The 17,942-nt window shown below is 45.2% G+C and overlaps 1 protein-coding gene across 1 annotated transcript in view; it reads left to right on the plus strand.

The window, feature by feature from the left end:
* LOC8025322 (guanylate cyclase 32E) overlaps positions 1-12,049 on the plus strand; it is a 312,963-nt gene extending 300,914 nt beyond the window's left edge. The window contains exons 20-21 of the mRNA XM_040210470.2: positions 10,147-10,238; positions 11,486-12,049. Of these exons, the coding sequence (XP_040066404.1) occupies positions 10,147-10,238; positions 11,486-11,905 (512 nt within the window). The 3' untranslated portion in view covers positions 11,906-12,049. The remainder of the gene's footprint in view (positions 1-10,146; positions 10,239-11,485) is intronic.
* Positions 12,050-17,942: the final 5,893 nt, after the last annotated feature.

The raw sequence follows: 17,942 nt of genomic DNA on the forward strand, positions 1-17,942 counted from the left end.
ATAGGTTGGGGGGGGGGGGGGGGGGGTTTAATTAACAAATGGCGCCCGCTGCCGGAGACGAGCGCTATTCATCTTCATGTATTCGCAAGCATTGCCTAAAATGAATCAGACTACGCTATTTTCCGAAAAATTGCTCCAGCCGCTGGAGTTATGTACTGGCGGGGTTGGTGCTGACCGCTATATCCAGCATATTTTTGCGATGCTTAAAACAGGGTTTCCTTCTTTAACCTGTAAATTAGGAGACACCTAAGGCAATATAATTAAAAGTGATGAATAACGGCAACAAATGCAATAATAGATTGTGTAGCTAATATAAGGTGATTGAAGCAAAGATAAAATAGCGCTAACTAAAACTTTGGATTAGGTAGTTGGTTCATGACTAAAAGGAATGAAAAACTAAAAAAAAAACACGAAAAAAAAAAAGACAAAAAGAAAGGCTGTGTTTTATGTCTTCTTTTTCGTCTGTATCTTTTGCCTCTACAATGTTATCTTATATTGAGCCAATTTTAATGCATAAAAACCAAGGAGGCTGCTTCGTGCCCAGGTCCACGAGGTTCACATGCGGACGTTTGCAGCAGAAGCGTTTAAAACGAGACTCAAGAAGAAATTACACATTGAACGTGCATTCGCCATTACCTTATTTTAGTCGTCCACCCCGAATCTTTCCCCCGGGCGAGCACATGAATACGCAGTGGGTACGAAGAAACCCAGCATGCTTCAGATTCGGCAACGCTTACTTTGCTCGCTGCCATCTTCCTTCCCTCGATAAAGGGGACAGATGACTGCATCCTCGTTATAATTAAAGTCACTGCTAGTGGCAGTAGTCAGAAGGCCTTGGACAGGGGTCGGCGCATTCTGTGCCTCCCGCAGTTTTTCGCGCGTTTCTATGCCATATCTGGCTCGGTCATGCTTGATATAAGCAACATTGAACAGGGTGGCAAGAACTTTCATGATAAGCATTCTTAACGAAAGCCATACAGCGTGTATACAGCATGGAATGGATTAAAAAATGACACATGGTTCAATACAAGTTTGTTTATTCTACATGCAAAAATAGTGTCGCCTTTTCAAGCGCCGTTAATCAGCTCAATGTGAGACTGGGAGCGCGCCACTGCTGGCAATTCTGTCGATGTAATTCCGGACATCAACAAACGTGGGCGGGTGAGAGCTGATGAAAGATGCAAAGGCGTCCATTTCTTGGTGCAATTTGTTGTTCCTGGTTTGGATGACGTGGGATTGCGGCTGAGCCACGGCCAGAGGGTCAAGCAGTAGCGCTTGAATCCTGTTTTGCGCTGCATGCTGAGCCGACTTCAGGAATTGCAGAAACTCTGCCAGGTCGGGATGTCTGCTTGGCAGGCGGCTATGCAGACCGTTGTGCCAGCCCTCCACGTTGTTGGTTGTCCTGGCACCTCGATTTCCGAATTGCCCCCAGATGTCCTTGAGCAGGCTGTTGGTAAGCCAGAACCCTCTGAAGTACCTCTCGAATTGGTCCAGGCGCGCAGCGTTCAGCGGCTGAAGGTTTGGCTTGTCTGAGAGCAGGTCGCTGGCAAATTCCAAGCGGAAGGCGTCCGGAACGAAGGGGAGGTGCCTCACTCTTGTGAACCACGCGTGGACTGCAGGGTTATCCTTGCAGAGTGTCTTGAGGCCCAGCTCGTCCCGCCTTGCGTTAATAGCCTTTGCAAAGTGGAAGGCGCACCCTCGGATCTGTTGCGATGCAAAAAACGTAGAATGTAAGGAAGCATGTTAATTAGGCAAACACCACGCCCCGTTTTTGTATACCAACCTAACAAATTCACATTTTCATCTACTCAACTCGAGAGTAAAGCATGATTGTACTAGAGAATGAATGACGCATTGTCCTAAATATGCATTTTATTTTTGCGTGTGGGCGCTCGTCACTTGCTATGTCAGAGGCCTCGTTTCAGAGACTTCAAGGAGCACGATGAATTGTTTTTGCGAATTATTGATTACTCAAAGTGATATGCATGCTACTCCACATCTAAAGAGCAATGGCACGTGCTCAATGCTTCGATAAGTGGCAGCTCTACATTTCTCAAGTTCACCCTATGCAACGCTACACAAAACATGAGAATTGGGAGTGTGCCCCGCTCTATGAAAACGTAAATAAATCACCTGTGGGCGTCCTGAAGATGTCCTGAACACGTTGATTGCAGCTTGAATTGCTGCGGACTCGTAATCGAACACCCACCTAGCCGTCGTTGATAATGTGCCAGTATGTCCGAATCTTCGCTCCATTGATGCCTGCAAGCACCGAAACACGACTTCGTATGCTTGCACATCACAGGCTTGCATCAGCGCGTAAAGCACAGGGTGTGCTTCCCCTTTCATAGAGGTGTGGAGGGTGTAGAGCTGTCCTGGGCAGTGAAACTCCGGGGGTTGTACTTGTAGTTCCCGTCGCCCAGAACTTGTTCTGCGCTCACCAGGGTATCGAGGTCCTTTTCGGCGTAGAAGACCAGTGCCCGCCGTCCTTGAGTCTTGTCTTCAAGTTGAAGAAACACTTGCGAAGCCGTAGTGACACGAAGCTCAGGTAGAATGGCGTCAAGAGCGTTTCCTTTCAACGCCGCGTGGTGTCTATTCCGTGAAAGGCATCGTCGCTTGGTAGAAAATCCGTAGCCACTGTTGAGTTGGGCTTGAATTTCCCCTCGAACGGTGTCGTCATAATCAGCAAACCTCTCAGGAATAGAGGAGACGGCTTCGTCAAATGCTTCTCTCGGTCTTTTTCGGCTCCTGCGGACGTTTGTCCGTATTTCATACACGAAGCGTTTCGAGAGAACGGTGGAAGCATTGGAGTCTCCAGACGTGTTGCAGCTGTGGGATGTCGACGGCCGATCTGGATCGGTGGCCAGCACGCCGTTTCTTAGTGTCAGGTGAGCCACTGGGCACCTCTCAGTTGATCCGACTTGCTGACTCAGGCGGTAGCAGGCGATACACCTATAGTAGACTGTGCTGGGATCCTTGGGGTGTGCTGACTTGTAAGAAAATTCGAGCACAGCGTTCTCCCATCGTTTACTTCGATACTGGATCACAGGTCGACTTGAGCGCTTATGTGACGACACAAACAACGGGACTCCGAAGCCGGGCTCCATGTCGACACGAAAACAGTCGAATGCTGATCTGATGTCGTCCTGTACCTTTCGTTGAACCTGCGGATAATCATAAGAGTATATCACATTAAAATTTATATTGAACCATTCGAAAACCAATTATTTGCGTAGAACTCAAGCAACATTTCACTAATCAACAAGACATAATTAATACCCTACTTCTGTTTGACCAGCGCACAGGCAACTGATAATCTCCGAGAGTAGACACTGGCTGGTAAAACAATTGTCGTGGTTATTAAAAAAAAAGAGAAACAAATTTTCCACTCACCAGATCCTAGAAGAACGTGTCGAATCGAGAAGCTGTTGTAACTTGTTTCTTTAGGTAGCGAGACTCGAGATCTTGTTCCGACAATTTATGTCTTGTATAACGCAGACGTGCGCAAAAATAAGGCAAACCGTGCGCAAACCAGGTCGAATCTTGTCGTACCGAGATGCGCCTTTTGTGTTAACGGGGTCACCGGCCGATCGGACCCAGTGTCCCCGACAGAGGGGCGAAATCCTTGAACAAAATTGTATCTCCACTGACCTTGACCCACAAAAGAAAAAAAAAAGAATTTAGCGCCTTTTGTGTTATACCGAGGGTTGTGTGTAGTCAATCAACCATGCTTGAGCACCTTAACCTGGACATTTTGACCCTTTTGAATATTCGTCTCTACAAAAATACCTTACGGTATACTTCAATGCGCCTAGTGTGTATTCCTAGCATAGTACAAATCAAAATAGATTGTACATTTTTTCTGTCTCATATTTTTATCTTCTCAGATATTGTTTTATTTTTGATTCATGCTGTTTTTGATCCATTTCCTGTGCCCTGCTGCTGAGTGCTGTAACGGGGGTTGGGATCTAGTCAGGTGATTCGTTTTCGCCTTTTGTCCCAACCTCCCCGACAATTGTGTCAAAAATAAAAATAAACAAACAAACAAACAAATGGACATTTTGACTCGATGGACATTTTGACCCGAATGGACATTTCGTCTCGATGAACATTTCGACTCGATGGACATTTTGTCCCGATTGTACATTTCGTCTCGATGGACATTTCGACTCGATGGACATTCTGACCCGATTGAACATTTCGTCTCGATGGACATTTTGACACGGGTGTCACGTGGCCTATTGGACATTTTGACTCGATGGACATTTCGTCTCGTTGGACATTTTGACTAGAAGCCCTTGTAAACGTGGTGTGATCCTCTACTATTTTATGAGACCGATGGGGGCACCGCTTCCCTCGCTCTTTATGCCCTCCCCTCCCCTGGCTTCCACGAATATTGGTATGAAAGTGAGAACCGATGAACGATTGGCAACCCGTAACGGCTGGTCGAGTTTTCGGTCATGCAGTGTCCGTCGTCTGCACGGCAATCTCTTAATGAGATGTTCGAAATAGGAGAACAGAAAACTAGAGTTTCAGTGCATACTTTGCTTGTCAAACAAACACAAACTGTCATCAGAAAAAACAATAAACCTTAATCTGCGAAAACACATCAAGGTAAGCCTACAGTCTGCATTGGTAAAGATGGTAACGTCAGAACCAAGTTTTTCTTCTCTTGTGACTAACAGGCGAGACACCCGAGTCAAAGGGAGCTCTCTTAAATCGTTTCTTTAGCTCCAAATTCTTTAGCGGAGGTAGAGACTGCTACTGAGCAGGCGCACCGCTAGCTTTGTACGCACAGTTCCTGGGAGCATTTCCGGAGGCCTTAAGCTAGCGGGATGGCAGGCGTGTCTGTAACCTTCGGTTTCTAGTCAGTTTGCAGGTGAACGGGGCGCACCTATACTCTTTCTCTTAATTGCAATATTTTATTTTACAAGGACTACCGAAATACGGGCGTATGAGAAATGAAAAGTAGTGATTGCAGATCATTTTTCAAAACTATCAAAATTGTTTCTATCCTTTTCTGGATTTGTGTACGGAAAAAGTAACGTGGAAGTAATTTGTAACGTTACGAGTAAGATAATCCTTTACTTTTCAGCGAAATTAATTTGTAACTGCAATCCATTACAGTTGAGGCTATGTAATTTGTAATTCTAATCCATTGCATTTTTGAACTAACGATCACACGTCTGGGTGTGTTACATGTCAAATGTGATTGAACAATTAGTTTCTGACTTTCCGAACAGCGGATTTGACATTGCATTAAATTTAAAATTGGTAAGAGTAGATCAATTGCCCTTCAAAAACAAAATTTTTATTCTTCCTTATTTTGGCTCAAAGTAAATTCTTTGTAATGCTTCTGTACTGCGGTGTACCTAACTCAATGAAATAAACAGAAGTTATAAATAAGTACAAAAATAGCATTAGTCGCATGATCGTCTACCGCAACCGTAAACACAGTTTCAAAAGCATTTATGAATGGCAGTGTCCCTTTCATCACGCACCGTGCAATTATTGGACAATCGTTTTTTTGCGCGGAAATAGTAAATGAAGAGCTCAAAAAAAAAGGACACACAACTTTGCTTTTTTTTTTTGCGCCATAAAAAGCAAAAAAAAAAAAACAACGGAAAACCCCCAAGCCCAATGTATTTTAATTATTAACAAGCCTAGTGAGCAAATGTATGCAACGTATATGATAAATTTAACATTAATCACCACTGCGTCAAAATTAAAAATAATCGTATCGCATTATATCGTAGATCATTTCGTCGAAAGTGGACAGTGTCCGGTTGTGTGCCTTTTTTGGGGTGTGCACATATTTGCATGTAATATATGTTCTGTTTCTAATTGCCAAATACTCTTTAGTGCACTGCTGCTGTCGTTGTTTTTCCCCAGTTATAATGCCACTGGCGCTGCATGCATCAATTAAATAAATATCGTATTAAATTTGTTATTCTATAAAATAATAAAGATGCGGTGATGAATAAAGTAAGAACATAGGAAAAAAAAAACAGGCTTGCTGTGGTTCGTCTACCTCCCTCCGTCGTCAGGCTGTTTTCATTGCCCTAAAGACATACACCAGATGAGCGCCTTCGTATGAATTGTGCAGCAGTGTGGCTAAAAATTTAAAACATATCTAATAAAGTTTCGAAAATTTTGAATCAAAGGACCGATAACATATCCCTGCACGATATTCGTTCGGGTCGTGTGCGCCTGCATGTGATTAAGCCATTTTTTTTATTAATCGCATATTTTCGGGTTAATAGAATCTCGCGTTGTTAGTAAAAAGACAATATGGGGCTTCGATAACTCGCAAATGAGATTCCGCTGCTGCATCACCATTTGCACATACGTTTTATTCAGTCATTTTTATTATTACCGTCAGACTTTTTAGGGCGAATACGGGGTTGAAGAAGAATACATAATCAACTCTATACAGGTCGCAGGTACCAACTAGCATGCTGCTCATAAAAGTAACAAAACACGTTTACAAAAAGTAGTCACTAACTGCGTGTGACTTAAGCATCAGCGATCAACAAAAAAAAAAACACATGACCAGGGGCTAGTATAATGCAAAGTGGGAATGAATATCGTGAATATAAGTAGTGGCATATAAAATACTTTTTTAATGCCTTAAATAAGTAAACTTAGTGACGCTGATGAAGCAGTGACATTCGGTAACGTATTCCATAATTTTATGACCAAGAAGAAAACTGAATTTAAAACAATCATTTTGTGTAGACGGACTTGGAATGTGCACGCTGAGGCGATGTATAGATGGTTTCTAAGAGTGAATATTGAAATAGTCTTATTTCATTATATTTACGTGATTATAAATAATCCGGGAAAAACATTGATGCAGTCATACTGTGTTCTAGATTCTAATTTTAGGAGCTTTGCGAGTTCACATAGCTTTGTGGGTGAATAAGCGCGGCTAAGATAAATCCGGAGGCTAATCGTTTAATTGTTTGAAGCTTAGCATAGTTTGTCTCAGTGTACGTGTCCCTTATGACTTTATATGATCGACAATGGATCTCATGAGTGTCGTGTATGAAAACGCTTTTTGTTCAAGTATTGCACTTGTCGGTTTCCTCTAAAGCTCGGCAGTGCTCTTTTAGCTTTGATGCAAACATTGCCAGTGTGTGTTCTATCGCGCACACTTACATGTATTGTAATATAACGTTATTTATGCATAGTAACAACATAATGTAATGTAATAACACGTATTGTACAGGGTGAAACAAGGAGACGCCAGGCTCTTTAAATCGACTGGAAAATTCGGTTTCTTAACCTATCGCGCTACGACTTTGTGCAGCGTTGCCCACAGATGGTGCATTTTGTTTTGTAAAATTTGCGAAGAGCGAACTTACCTGAGGAAAAAGTAAAGAAAGAAAAAGGCTTAGCTGCTATGGAAACGCAGCGACGCCACCGGCCTGCAAACAACACGGCGCCGTTTCGCACGGGAGACAAGAGATGGCGCAAGCGGTCGCGACGCCGACTGCCGCCAACGAACGAGCAGACGACTCCGAGAGCCGGCCCTTTTGCAGACAAGGAACTCCAGTTCCTTGCTGTTACCGCGCCTGTCTTTTCTGTTTCTGCACTGTTGCCGCCTGCGGAACGCGCGCCGCTTTTGAGTCGAAAAGATCGTCTGCTAAAAAGGCCAGCTCTCGGCGCCGTATGCTCGTTCGTTGGCGGCGTTTGTTGCGCCATGTCTTCTCTCCCGTGCGAAAGAGGGCCGTGTTGTTTGCAGACTGGTGGCGTCGCTGCGTTTCCGTAGCAGCTAAGCCTTTTAGAGCGCAGCTCTTAAGCGCCCGTTTCCGGCTTGAGCGGCGTCGCCGTCGCCGTCGGCGTAACCAAGGTCACCCCAAGGTCATGTGACCCCCAAGGTCACGCGACCCCGAGGTCATGTGACCCCTCCCAAGGTCGCATGACCCCCAAGGTCACGTGACCCCTTCCAAGGTCACCTCAAGGTCACGTGTCCCCCAAGGTGACCCCCACGTGACCCCAGGTCACGTGACCCCTCCCAAGGTCACCCCAAGGTCACGTGGCCACCCAGGTCACCCCAGGGCCGCGTGACCCCTCCCAAGGTCACGTGACTCCCCAAGGTCACGTGACCCCCAGGTCACGTGACCCCCCAAGGTCACGTGGCCCCCCTCCCCGAGGTCACGTGACCCCCCTCCCCCCCAAAGTCACACGACACCCCCTCCCGAGGTCAGATGACCCCCCTGGAGCATATTAAACAATGACGGAAGGAGGAGGAGGAGATGTCTACCCTCCCTTCAGTACTTTTTCCTGCTCCTCAAGAGCTGCGCTCCAATTCGGCGTTACAGGGAGTTGTAAACGGCTTTCACTTTTTTCTTTCTTTACTTTTTCCTCGGGTAAGTTCGGTCTTCGCAGAGTTTACAAAAAAAAAATGCACCATCTGTGGGCAACGCTGCACAAAGTCGTAGCGCGATAGGTTAAGAAACCGAATTATCCGGTCGATTTAAAGAGCCTGGCATCTCCTTGTTTCACCCTGTAATATAACGTCATAATTGGCAAACGGTGGCGGCAAGTTAACCGCTATACTCCGCGACAACTTTTCTTGGAAATGCTGGCGAAGGTATGTCCCGCGTCCCCTCTCCCATTTTGAGTGTACGCAGGCTCTCCTCCTCCCCCATTTCCGAGAAGAGGAGAGCCTGCGTACACTCAAAATGGGAGAGGGGACGCGGGACGTACCTTCCACTGCATTGCCAAGAAAAGTTGTCGCGGAGTATAGAGTAAATCGGAAGCAACATTTAGTAAAACTAATAGCGTATTGCTCTTGCCAAATCGCTAGTAACAAGTCTGCTAAATTGATAAAGTTGTCATAAACCCTCAAAAATATTATGAGGTAATTATACTACTGCGCAAAATGTAAAAAAAACTCGCGCAGTCGGTAATCTACGTCGGTCTCTTTCAAAATATTGCTGGATTACTCTTGCTGAGACGAATTTTTAAATACTGTAAAACCCTTAATGTTCGCGAGCCTTTAATTTTCCCTAAGTATGCGAATCGAAAAAATTGCGAAATTTATGGTCACCGGAAATTTTGGTCCTGAAGAGTTTCAATGCAGACGCACTGTAATTCGCGAACTTTCGTGACCTCGTTTATGTGCTCGGTGACAGAATCGCGAAAAATATGGGCAGAGAAAATTAAAAGATTTGCAGTATGTCCAAAAACTATAATAAAACACAAAAAAACGGCTTTCAATTGTTTTTTTTTATTTAGGAATATAAAGCGTAGCAAGGAGAGCAAACATCTCACGTCATGCTGAAAATTATATATTTAACGTTTGACCACAGGAAAATACAACGTATGTGTTTTTAGTCATATAGGATCGATATATGAACCGAAACAAGAAACAGCGTAGAACCATCAAATGTCTTGTTTAAAACGACCTCGATTGTCGATATGCAGTATATGACTGGCCGAAAACGAGCACTAATTATCCTACTATGGCTCTAATAAAAGTATTAATACCTAAACTTATTTTAGTAATGGTATTGATTCCTTGACAATCCGGAGGGGCAGCTGAAGTCCTCAGTCAGAGTCTGTACAGGCACCATTTACCCCTGCTTTGAAAAATTAAATATTTTGCCCAGGCCAGCCATAGACTTTTGTTTGATCTGCAATAATATACTGCGTTTCACCTTAAGTCATGCCGCAGCCGACGATATATGGTCAGATGGATCCATTCAAGCAGCTTCGAAGATGCATTGTCATAAAGCTCATTGTCTTTGTGGGTTAGGTGTCGACGAAAAGTATAGGTCTAAAAGATTAACAGCTCTATAACCTATAAAACGTAGCATCGCTTCACACATTTCAAACAGGGGGCTTGGTGTCAAGGAGACGCATTACCATTTTTTTCACAAAAAATATTTTTGGAGTATATTTTTAGCCGTTTTGATTAACTTTCCTTTACCTTCCTGTTCTTAACACTCAGCTCTGCAGCCTGTAAGCTAGCTGCAAATAAATATCCCTTCCAAGTCATAATAGATGTCCTAGCCGAGTATTATGGACTTGTCTTTTTTGGCTTCGAATGAAGACATCTGGGCGTATTTGGTCCCATGCGGTTGCTGATTTCAGTCTTCGGCGCTCGTGTGCAAAACACTTCCATTTTTGTTCCAGCTTTGAAGATTCACTGCAGCGAAGCGTGCAAGGTCCTGCTGGACAAGCTAGGGGGTTACATCATTGAAGACAGAGGCGTCGTCTACATCAAGGTGATCGGGACTTTTTACACAAGCGATTAGATAATAGACCTTTTTTCGGAATTCAGTCCGGCAACTTTGAACACGGTCATCTCAGTCTATTGTACTTGTATCAAACAAATGGCGATCTTTCTGAGGCTGATAAAGAAAGAGGCTGAAGATACTTCAAATGGGATATATGAGACTTGTACGTAAGAGACGTTAGTACAACACAACGCATTAATGAGATACAACGGCTGAGTAAGCATTTCATTTCGGAGTGTAGCCTAATGTATATCTTGTCACAAGTATGGCTCTAAACCATCTTCATGGTAAGAATTTAATGAGGGGGTTATGGGTTGCCGCTTTGCACTGGTCAGTTCTTATGTTCACACCATCAAAATTGAAACAAATCAAGAATAAATTATGAGGCGATTGAAGAACGAATCTTCATCCGCCATTGACGTGCGAAATCGACGGTGCCTTATAAACTAGTTTCATGACCGCCCTTAGTTTGTTGACAGTGGAACACATTTGGTGAGCCAACAGGCGGCAACGAATTTTCAAAAGGGTATATCACAAATGAATCATCACTGTATTTCCGAATGGCATGAACACAGGCGTGTTTAGTAGCTTCTTCATTCATCTGTCTCTTTCTTATGTGTATTAACCCGGAATGTAAGTTACCAGTTGATTTATGCGAAGAAACCGTTACGAAGAAACCGTTAGAGCTTCAATAATTTTATCGCTAAGGGGACCTGAAAATGACTTTACGTGACGCCAACTTTCCTAATAAATTTACTGGGAAATTAACGTCGGATGACCTACCAAGGGATGCACAAGATGTGGTGTTTTATTATTTCCAATATTATTCTAAAAAGATACGATAAAAAAGGAGCATTATTTTTTTATCGTGTCCTGGGGGGGGGGGGGGCGGCACATGACCTTGGGGTGGAGGGGGGGCACGTGACCCCCCCCCCCCCCTATCCTCCCCGGAGTCCTCCCGAAGGAACCCGAGGTCCTGCCGAGGTCCCCCCGAAAGAACCCCTGGTCCTCCCGAAATCCTCTCGAAGGAACCCGAGTTCCTGCCGAAGGAAACCGAGGTTCTCCCGAGGTCCTCGAGGGGGGGGGGGGGGGGGGGTGCTCGCGGTTACACTGACGACGCTCAAGCCGGAAAGGGGCGCCTAAGAACTGTGCTCTAAAAAGGAGCATTATTTTCTTTTTGGCTTCGAGCATTTTCCAACCCAGTCGATGCGTATTTTTGTTCGCGGTTTTTTTAGGGCAAGGGTGACATGCGCACCTACTGGATCGTGGGCGAAGTCGAAGGCCGGCGGCAGCGGCCCCAGTTCCCGTGCCGCTCCCCGTCCGTGCGCTGGGTGCGCGGCACCTGCAGCTCCCTGCGCAACCAGGCCAGCGAGCCCGGCGTCGGACGCCTGCACGCGAAGCACAGGCAGCAAACAACGGCGCCGCAGACCCCTCATCAAGCCACCACCACGCTCTGGAGGAGAGGACACTCGTGCCCTTCCCTTGAAGAGCACGACCCAAAGACTAGTCCCGGCGATGGCGGTGGTGGCGACTGTGCGGGAAGTCGCATCAGTTCCGAGCACAGTGTTCCGGCCGAGAGGCAGCCGCTACTGAAGTTGAACGCGACGACGCGCGCGGCAGACAGTATCGAATGCGATCTTGGTGGACATCAGTGAGTTGGTATACGTGTGCTCGGATAACGCCGCCTAGCATAATCAAAAATCGTGCACCGTATACTCCGTTTCATAATATTCCGACCGCAGCTGACGTTGGGATCCAATAAAGCCGATCGAGCGTAATCGAGCAGCGCCAAAATTGCATCGTCATAGCTCCCGTCGTCTTTGTGCATTTATCACAACGGGATAAACCGATTGGGCACAGTAAATGCGTTGGGATTTTACGCTTTATTTTGCGCGATAGCCACAAGCCACAACTTCACGCGGAGGTATTTCGTGTGGTACTGACTGACGCCGTCCAGGCGTGATGATGTTACGTAAAGGTGGAGGAGGATGTTCACCGCGGCTTTGGTTACACTAGGTAGTGTTGGCTTAGAGCGCTGGTGGAAGCCCCCTCTCAAAAAGAGTCTGTGAGTTTACGTTCCTACAGAAGAGAAATACCGACCAATCATGGCAAGTGGTAGAATGATTGCAGCCAATGACGAGCCTCAGAACACAATTATAGTCAAGGCCCCAGTATCATTGGCCATGGAGCGATGATTAGAAACCCGAGACTAGCTGCGCACTGTGCGTCTTATGCTGTTACTCACGATAGGTCTTATCAATGCAGTGTGCGATGGGCTAATTGAACAAGCCAAACGCCGTAGTCGATGTCCCTGCACATAACTTTTTTTTTCTTCAGTCGTTCCAAATTTTGCTATTTGCAGCGAACCATCTATAATTCGCCGCGATTGGCCGTTTTCGTGTTTTGCGGCTATAGATGTTTACGAGCGATCGCGCTTCGAGATCTGCTCTCGTCACCGTGAATAGGAAGCGTTTTATTTGCGCACAACTTTGGCAAACATGGGCACGACTTTGCAAGTATCGGACGATGTACACACGACAGCGGCAAGGTGGCGGCGCCCAGGGGTTGCACTTGTAGACGTCTATGGAACTCAAGTTGAGTATCTACAGCCCCCTTCTATGATGCAAAAGCCTGCGCCTTCTGCGCCAGGACAGGCCACCGAACCCGGGGAGAAGAATAATTGAATAGACCGCTACGGCTACATATCTAGCGCTGGCTTCGGAACTGTTCTTTCTTCGCCTGCCGCGTCGGCCTCTTTTACTGCGACTGGCGGTAGTTGTTCTTGAGCAAAAAGCGCAGGTCTGTCTATTACAGAGAAAGCTATGGTGTTAATTTTCAGCTTAGACTATTGCAGTTATATACATGGATGTGTCCCTAATTGGAAAACAAATTATTCTCTGTAGGACATTGTACAACCATAAAGCGGCGCGTGGCACAGGGCATTACTAAGACGAGTTACCTGAGATATTTCATCTAAAGTATGGCAATCCAATATATATACACGAAAAAGTACGTCTTTGTTAGCCACGTGTTCGTTAATGCAATAACTGTGAGATGTGTTCCACATGTCCTCCAATCGGTGTACGGTAAACTGAGAAATGTGCCTGCTCTATTCCGCATTTATGCTTACGTCAGGAGAAAGAAAGAGACCACAAACATTTCTGTAAACTTTTTAAGTATTCCACGAGTGAGAATGAAGGGCTTTAAGAAAAGGACAGTATTTCAAAATGAACTCATAATAGAATACGCTGTGTCAATTGAATAACTTCGAATAAAAAGCAAGACCCATGCCGGACGAACTCTCGCAATCTAATAAGAGGGCGGTGGAAGTGTTGACACATACTGCACCTGAAAAAGAAAAAGACGAAAAGGGATTTGACTGCCTGATGATGACATGAAGTGTAGTGAAAGATGCGTTGACTTGCCAGCTAATAAACAAGAATTGATATCATGATTTTGTTTGAAACACAATGAATGCTTTCTTGTAAAACCTGTACTCACGTACAATTAACACCACGCTTCCAGTTTTTTTTTTCCTGAAAAAGGGCAATCAGGTGGCACAATACTTTTGATTTTGGTGCATAGAACATATTGTAAAAACTACGGCCAAATTCGAGGCGCTGCACAGACTGCTGTACACACGCTACATACAATCACACTGCACACTAAACATGTCGTCATTTGACACTACAGCGTCACGTGCCAATAAGTCGTCACTCTTACGTAATGACGTCATATGACGGAATCGCATCACATGCCGTGACATTGCGATATCATGCCATGGCGTCGCATGCCGTCGCATCACGGGACGCCGCCGAGTAACGCCACAGTGCAATTCTACAATGTCGCATGATGTCGTGGTGTCACGTCACGCGCGTCATGTAAAACGGTGCGGTTAAGCGGATAAAGTGTCAAGTTAATATTGGCGGGAACAATTTCCGCTAAACCTAGCAGAAAAAAATTACCTAAGAGCAACGACCCAACAGGAAATGCATCCGGGTACCCACTGTGAAACCTCGCTCATAAAGAGTTTTAGTAGAGCGTTCTGATACCACCGAAAACGATACGATGCGCGGGCGCAAGGGCGCAGGTGGAATATCGGCTGTCGTTATCAGAGTTATTAGAACGATCTACTAAAACTTTATAATAATGGCCGTTTCCATAAAAAAAAAAAAAAAAAAAAAAACTTGGAAGAGACTTTAGAGGACCGTCGAGAATATCTCCAATTCACGCAATGTTTTATTGACACTCAGACCGCAACCGTCAAATATCCGCCATAAAGAACGTGCGCACCTTGTGGTGTCCTTTTGTGAGGAAAGCCAGTTCGGCTTCTTCTTGCACAGGGGGTTTCTAAGATGTTAGAACACCGACTCTTATTGGCTTATTGGAAAAATTAGTGTGTATACCTCGAGGCATCTAGCATCGAGATGCACCCACTGTCCTTCAAATCAAAGCCAATCAGAGCTTCGCGTTGTACTGGCGTCACCGCAACTCCTGCGAGAGAAGCAGTCGACTTGTTCTCCGCATATAGTCCCGCACAGCCTGGAAAAAGCAAAGCGTGGCGAGTCAAGGGCACCTAATTATTATTCCTCAGCCAATAACATTGCAGCATTGGCCGATAAGAACGCCGAAGGACCAATCAAAGAGCAGGAGTTGTGAACATGCTAAGACAAGCCCAGCGTCACCCAAGTAGCACAACACGCCGGGTTGGGGATGGGGCGGTATTGGCCTGCCGGGATAGCGATACCGGCCAGTACCGGAAACGCCCCAAGGGGCGACATCGGCCGGGCCCAATGCCGGAATCCGGCCGGTACCGGGACCTTATTGGGAAACCGGGATGCCGGGAATACGGGATGTTCCCAGCGAGCTCCCGACACAGATCCCCGGCATGGAACCGGTGGTACGGTAGGAAACCATCAGTGTGCCAGCGTGATTCCGGGTCAGAGCCAGTCCAATTGCGGATTAGTCCCAGCGTAAAAACAGATCAGTGCCAGCGTAATTGCGGGTCAGTGCCTGCGAAATTGCGGATCAGCACCAGCGTATGCGTCATTCAGTGTATCCAGCATAGAACCAGCAGAATACTAGCAGTGTCAGGCTTTAAAGCCCAGGAATGACATCCTACTGCATTTTTGAACAACCAACTTCTCAGTAGATCAAATTGACTTAAACGTGGAAATGCTAAATTTCTCAGTCCAAACCATTTTATTGGTTTTCATATCTTTTATAGGTGCTGACCGTTTTTAACATGTTTTTCGGACTTGAACTGAAAAAAGCCGGTTTAGTATTTGTGCAATTTTAAGAAACAATTCTGTGTGAACAATTGACTTTCTCCATGTATACAGTATACTCATGGCAATTACTGTATACTCGTTAAGACGACATGTCCCATTCATCTGTCGCCCAGATGCATATTGTGGGTAGTACAAGAAGGGAACATACAAAATGTTTTTTACCGTGACATTCTTTATTGTGACTCGTGCATCCATAGCAGCTAGCTCCTCAGCCAGAGTGTCCCTCATCGTCAAAGGCGGTTGGAACCACCAGTGGAGTGTCCGTCTTTTTAACTCTATTGCCCTTGCCCGCCTCCCTGGCCGTCAGCCACTTCCGCACCGCGTCCACGCTGCACGAGTGCGACTTTGTATGGCACCTGTAAAGAGAATTGTCAGATCACACAGATTAGTTGAGAAATAGGGGAAGCCAATATCTTGCATATTAGCTACACACAAGGTGCTGTTCAAACACTGCAGTTTGCGAGCGTTTCCTTTGTGTAAATATGGGTCCCTCACCAGCCTGCAATTCAAAGGTGACAGAAAGAGAGCACCACAGAGGTGGAGATTGTGGGTTTGGCTACCACGCTAAGGTGCAGATTCTACGGAGGCATATGGCTATTTCACGCAACATCCTATTAATCTGAAATGGGGGGCGAGACGGGGTGGGGTGCAGAGATGAGTGGGTAAAAAAAGAGCAAAACTTCCCCAACTGACACTCCAAGGCCTCTAAATGGTCGTCATTAGATTTTCAACCTGGAAACTAACAGGTTAACAAAACAAGACCAACAAAAACCTTTTTTCCCAGTTCCCTCAAAACGCTGCTTTTCAGTATGAAGGTTCCGAGAATGCTAACACAGGAGATATTCATAATAGAGAATGCAAGTCAAATTAAAAACGACAGGAACTGACGACTTAAATTTTGCATATTGCAAGACTTAATGGGAAACTGAAGCTGTTCTGTATTTGAGGAAGAACACCAAAACCGCCTTCATATGGCCTCCAGGATCACGAATATCGAGTTTATTTTTTCAATCTGGTGCAAGGAGAAGCAGAAATTAATTTCTAAAGTACAGCTGAAGCCCCTCCTTCCCGGGGCGTGACGTCATGCTGGGAGGTTTCGGAAAATTGAATTTGTAAAAAGGTCAGAAATAAATTTGTAAAATTTATTTCTGACCTTTTTCTTGAATTTGAAAAAAGGTCAGAAATAGACGCCACAACTGGCGTCAGTGTGGAAAAATACAACTGGCAAGCTTGCAATTGCACGCGCCACCCACACGAGCGACACGTGCTTGGCGCCCCAAAGATCCTAGTACGACGTCACGGCTGCTCTGAGGTTTTTCGTGTTTTCTCGCGTCTAGTTACACCTTCGGGGAAAACGAAAGCGATATTCAGATTCACAGGACAAAAATACGCCAGAAGTCACCTATAACTCGTTTTTTTGTCCAGAAGTGTTTCAGTTTCCCTTTAATTGTCAACATATTTCAAAGATTGTGCTTGTCTATTGAGCTCCAATAGAGATACCATCAATTTAATAGCTAGTAAAAAATATGCATTACCGATGACCACCTTACACATCATGGCGTCCTTGAACCTTGACTTTCCTTGGTAGCCCAGAAGGGCCGGAGAACTGCTCCTGGACTTGCTTTGAGAACAGGCGTCCCACCATCTCTCGCACCACCTTCAGCAGGTTCTTGCTGTCTCCTAGAGACACGAGCTGCCCCTCCTAGAAAGACAAAATGTGTTCTCAATATGTCAATAAAGTTATTTATATGCATAACATGTCTCAAGTAAGAGAATGTGAATGCCCAGGTAAATGCAGCAAGCCACACTATACATGCATCAAAATTTTACCATATTTACTAGAGAGAGAATAAAAAATATTAGAATATATGGCAACTCTACTTGTCTTAGACGAAACCAGGAAGATTAAAATATTTCCCTCCGTACTCTGCTAAATCTCAATAGTCAGTCAAATTCGTTGCAACGTCCAAATTGTGCAAACGTTTTGATGGATCCTCTTTGCCCATCAGCATCCACTCAGTAATTTTAATAATGTATGTGGTTCTCAAAACAGTGCATTCAAGACCCTGCGCATCTCGACTTTGTTAAAGCTTAGTCTAGCTGCCGGTTAGTCACCCTGCAAATTTATCACCTATTTTACGACTTTACGAAGACTGGAATTGAAAAAGGCATAAAAAGGCAGGAATTGACCAAAACCGTCATCATAGTTGCAAAAAATGGCAATAGCAGCACAGTATGAGTAGTTACCTTTCCATATTTTTGTTTAGTGCTGACTCAGTGGTGGCCCTGTAGGCCAATGAACCAACTTACTCAGCTCAAGCTCGCCTCGTGTAATAATCGCTTGTGCGACTACCGTATGCTATGCCTGGAGACACAGCTAAGCATGCACTCACACCCCCTG

This window comes from Ixodes scapularis, unplaced genomic scaffold (genome assembly GCF_016920785.2).
Source record: "Ixodes scapularis isolate PalLabHiFi unplaced genomic scaffold, ASM1692078v2 PGA_scaffold6__148_contigs__length_123643588, whole genome shotgun sequence".
In the NCBI taxonomy this organism is placed as follows: Eukaryota; Metazoa; Arthropoda; class Arachnida; order Ixodida; family Ixodidae; genus Ixodes; species Ixodes scapularis.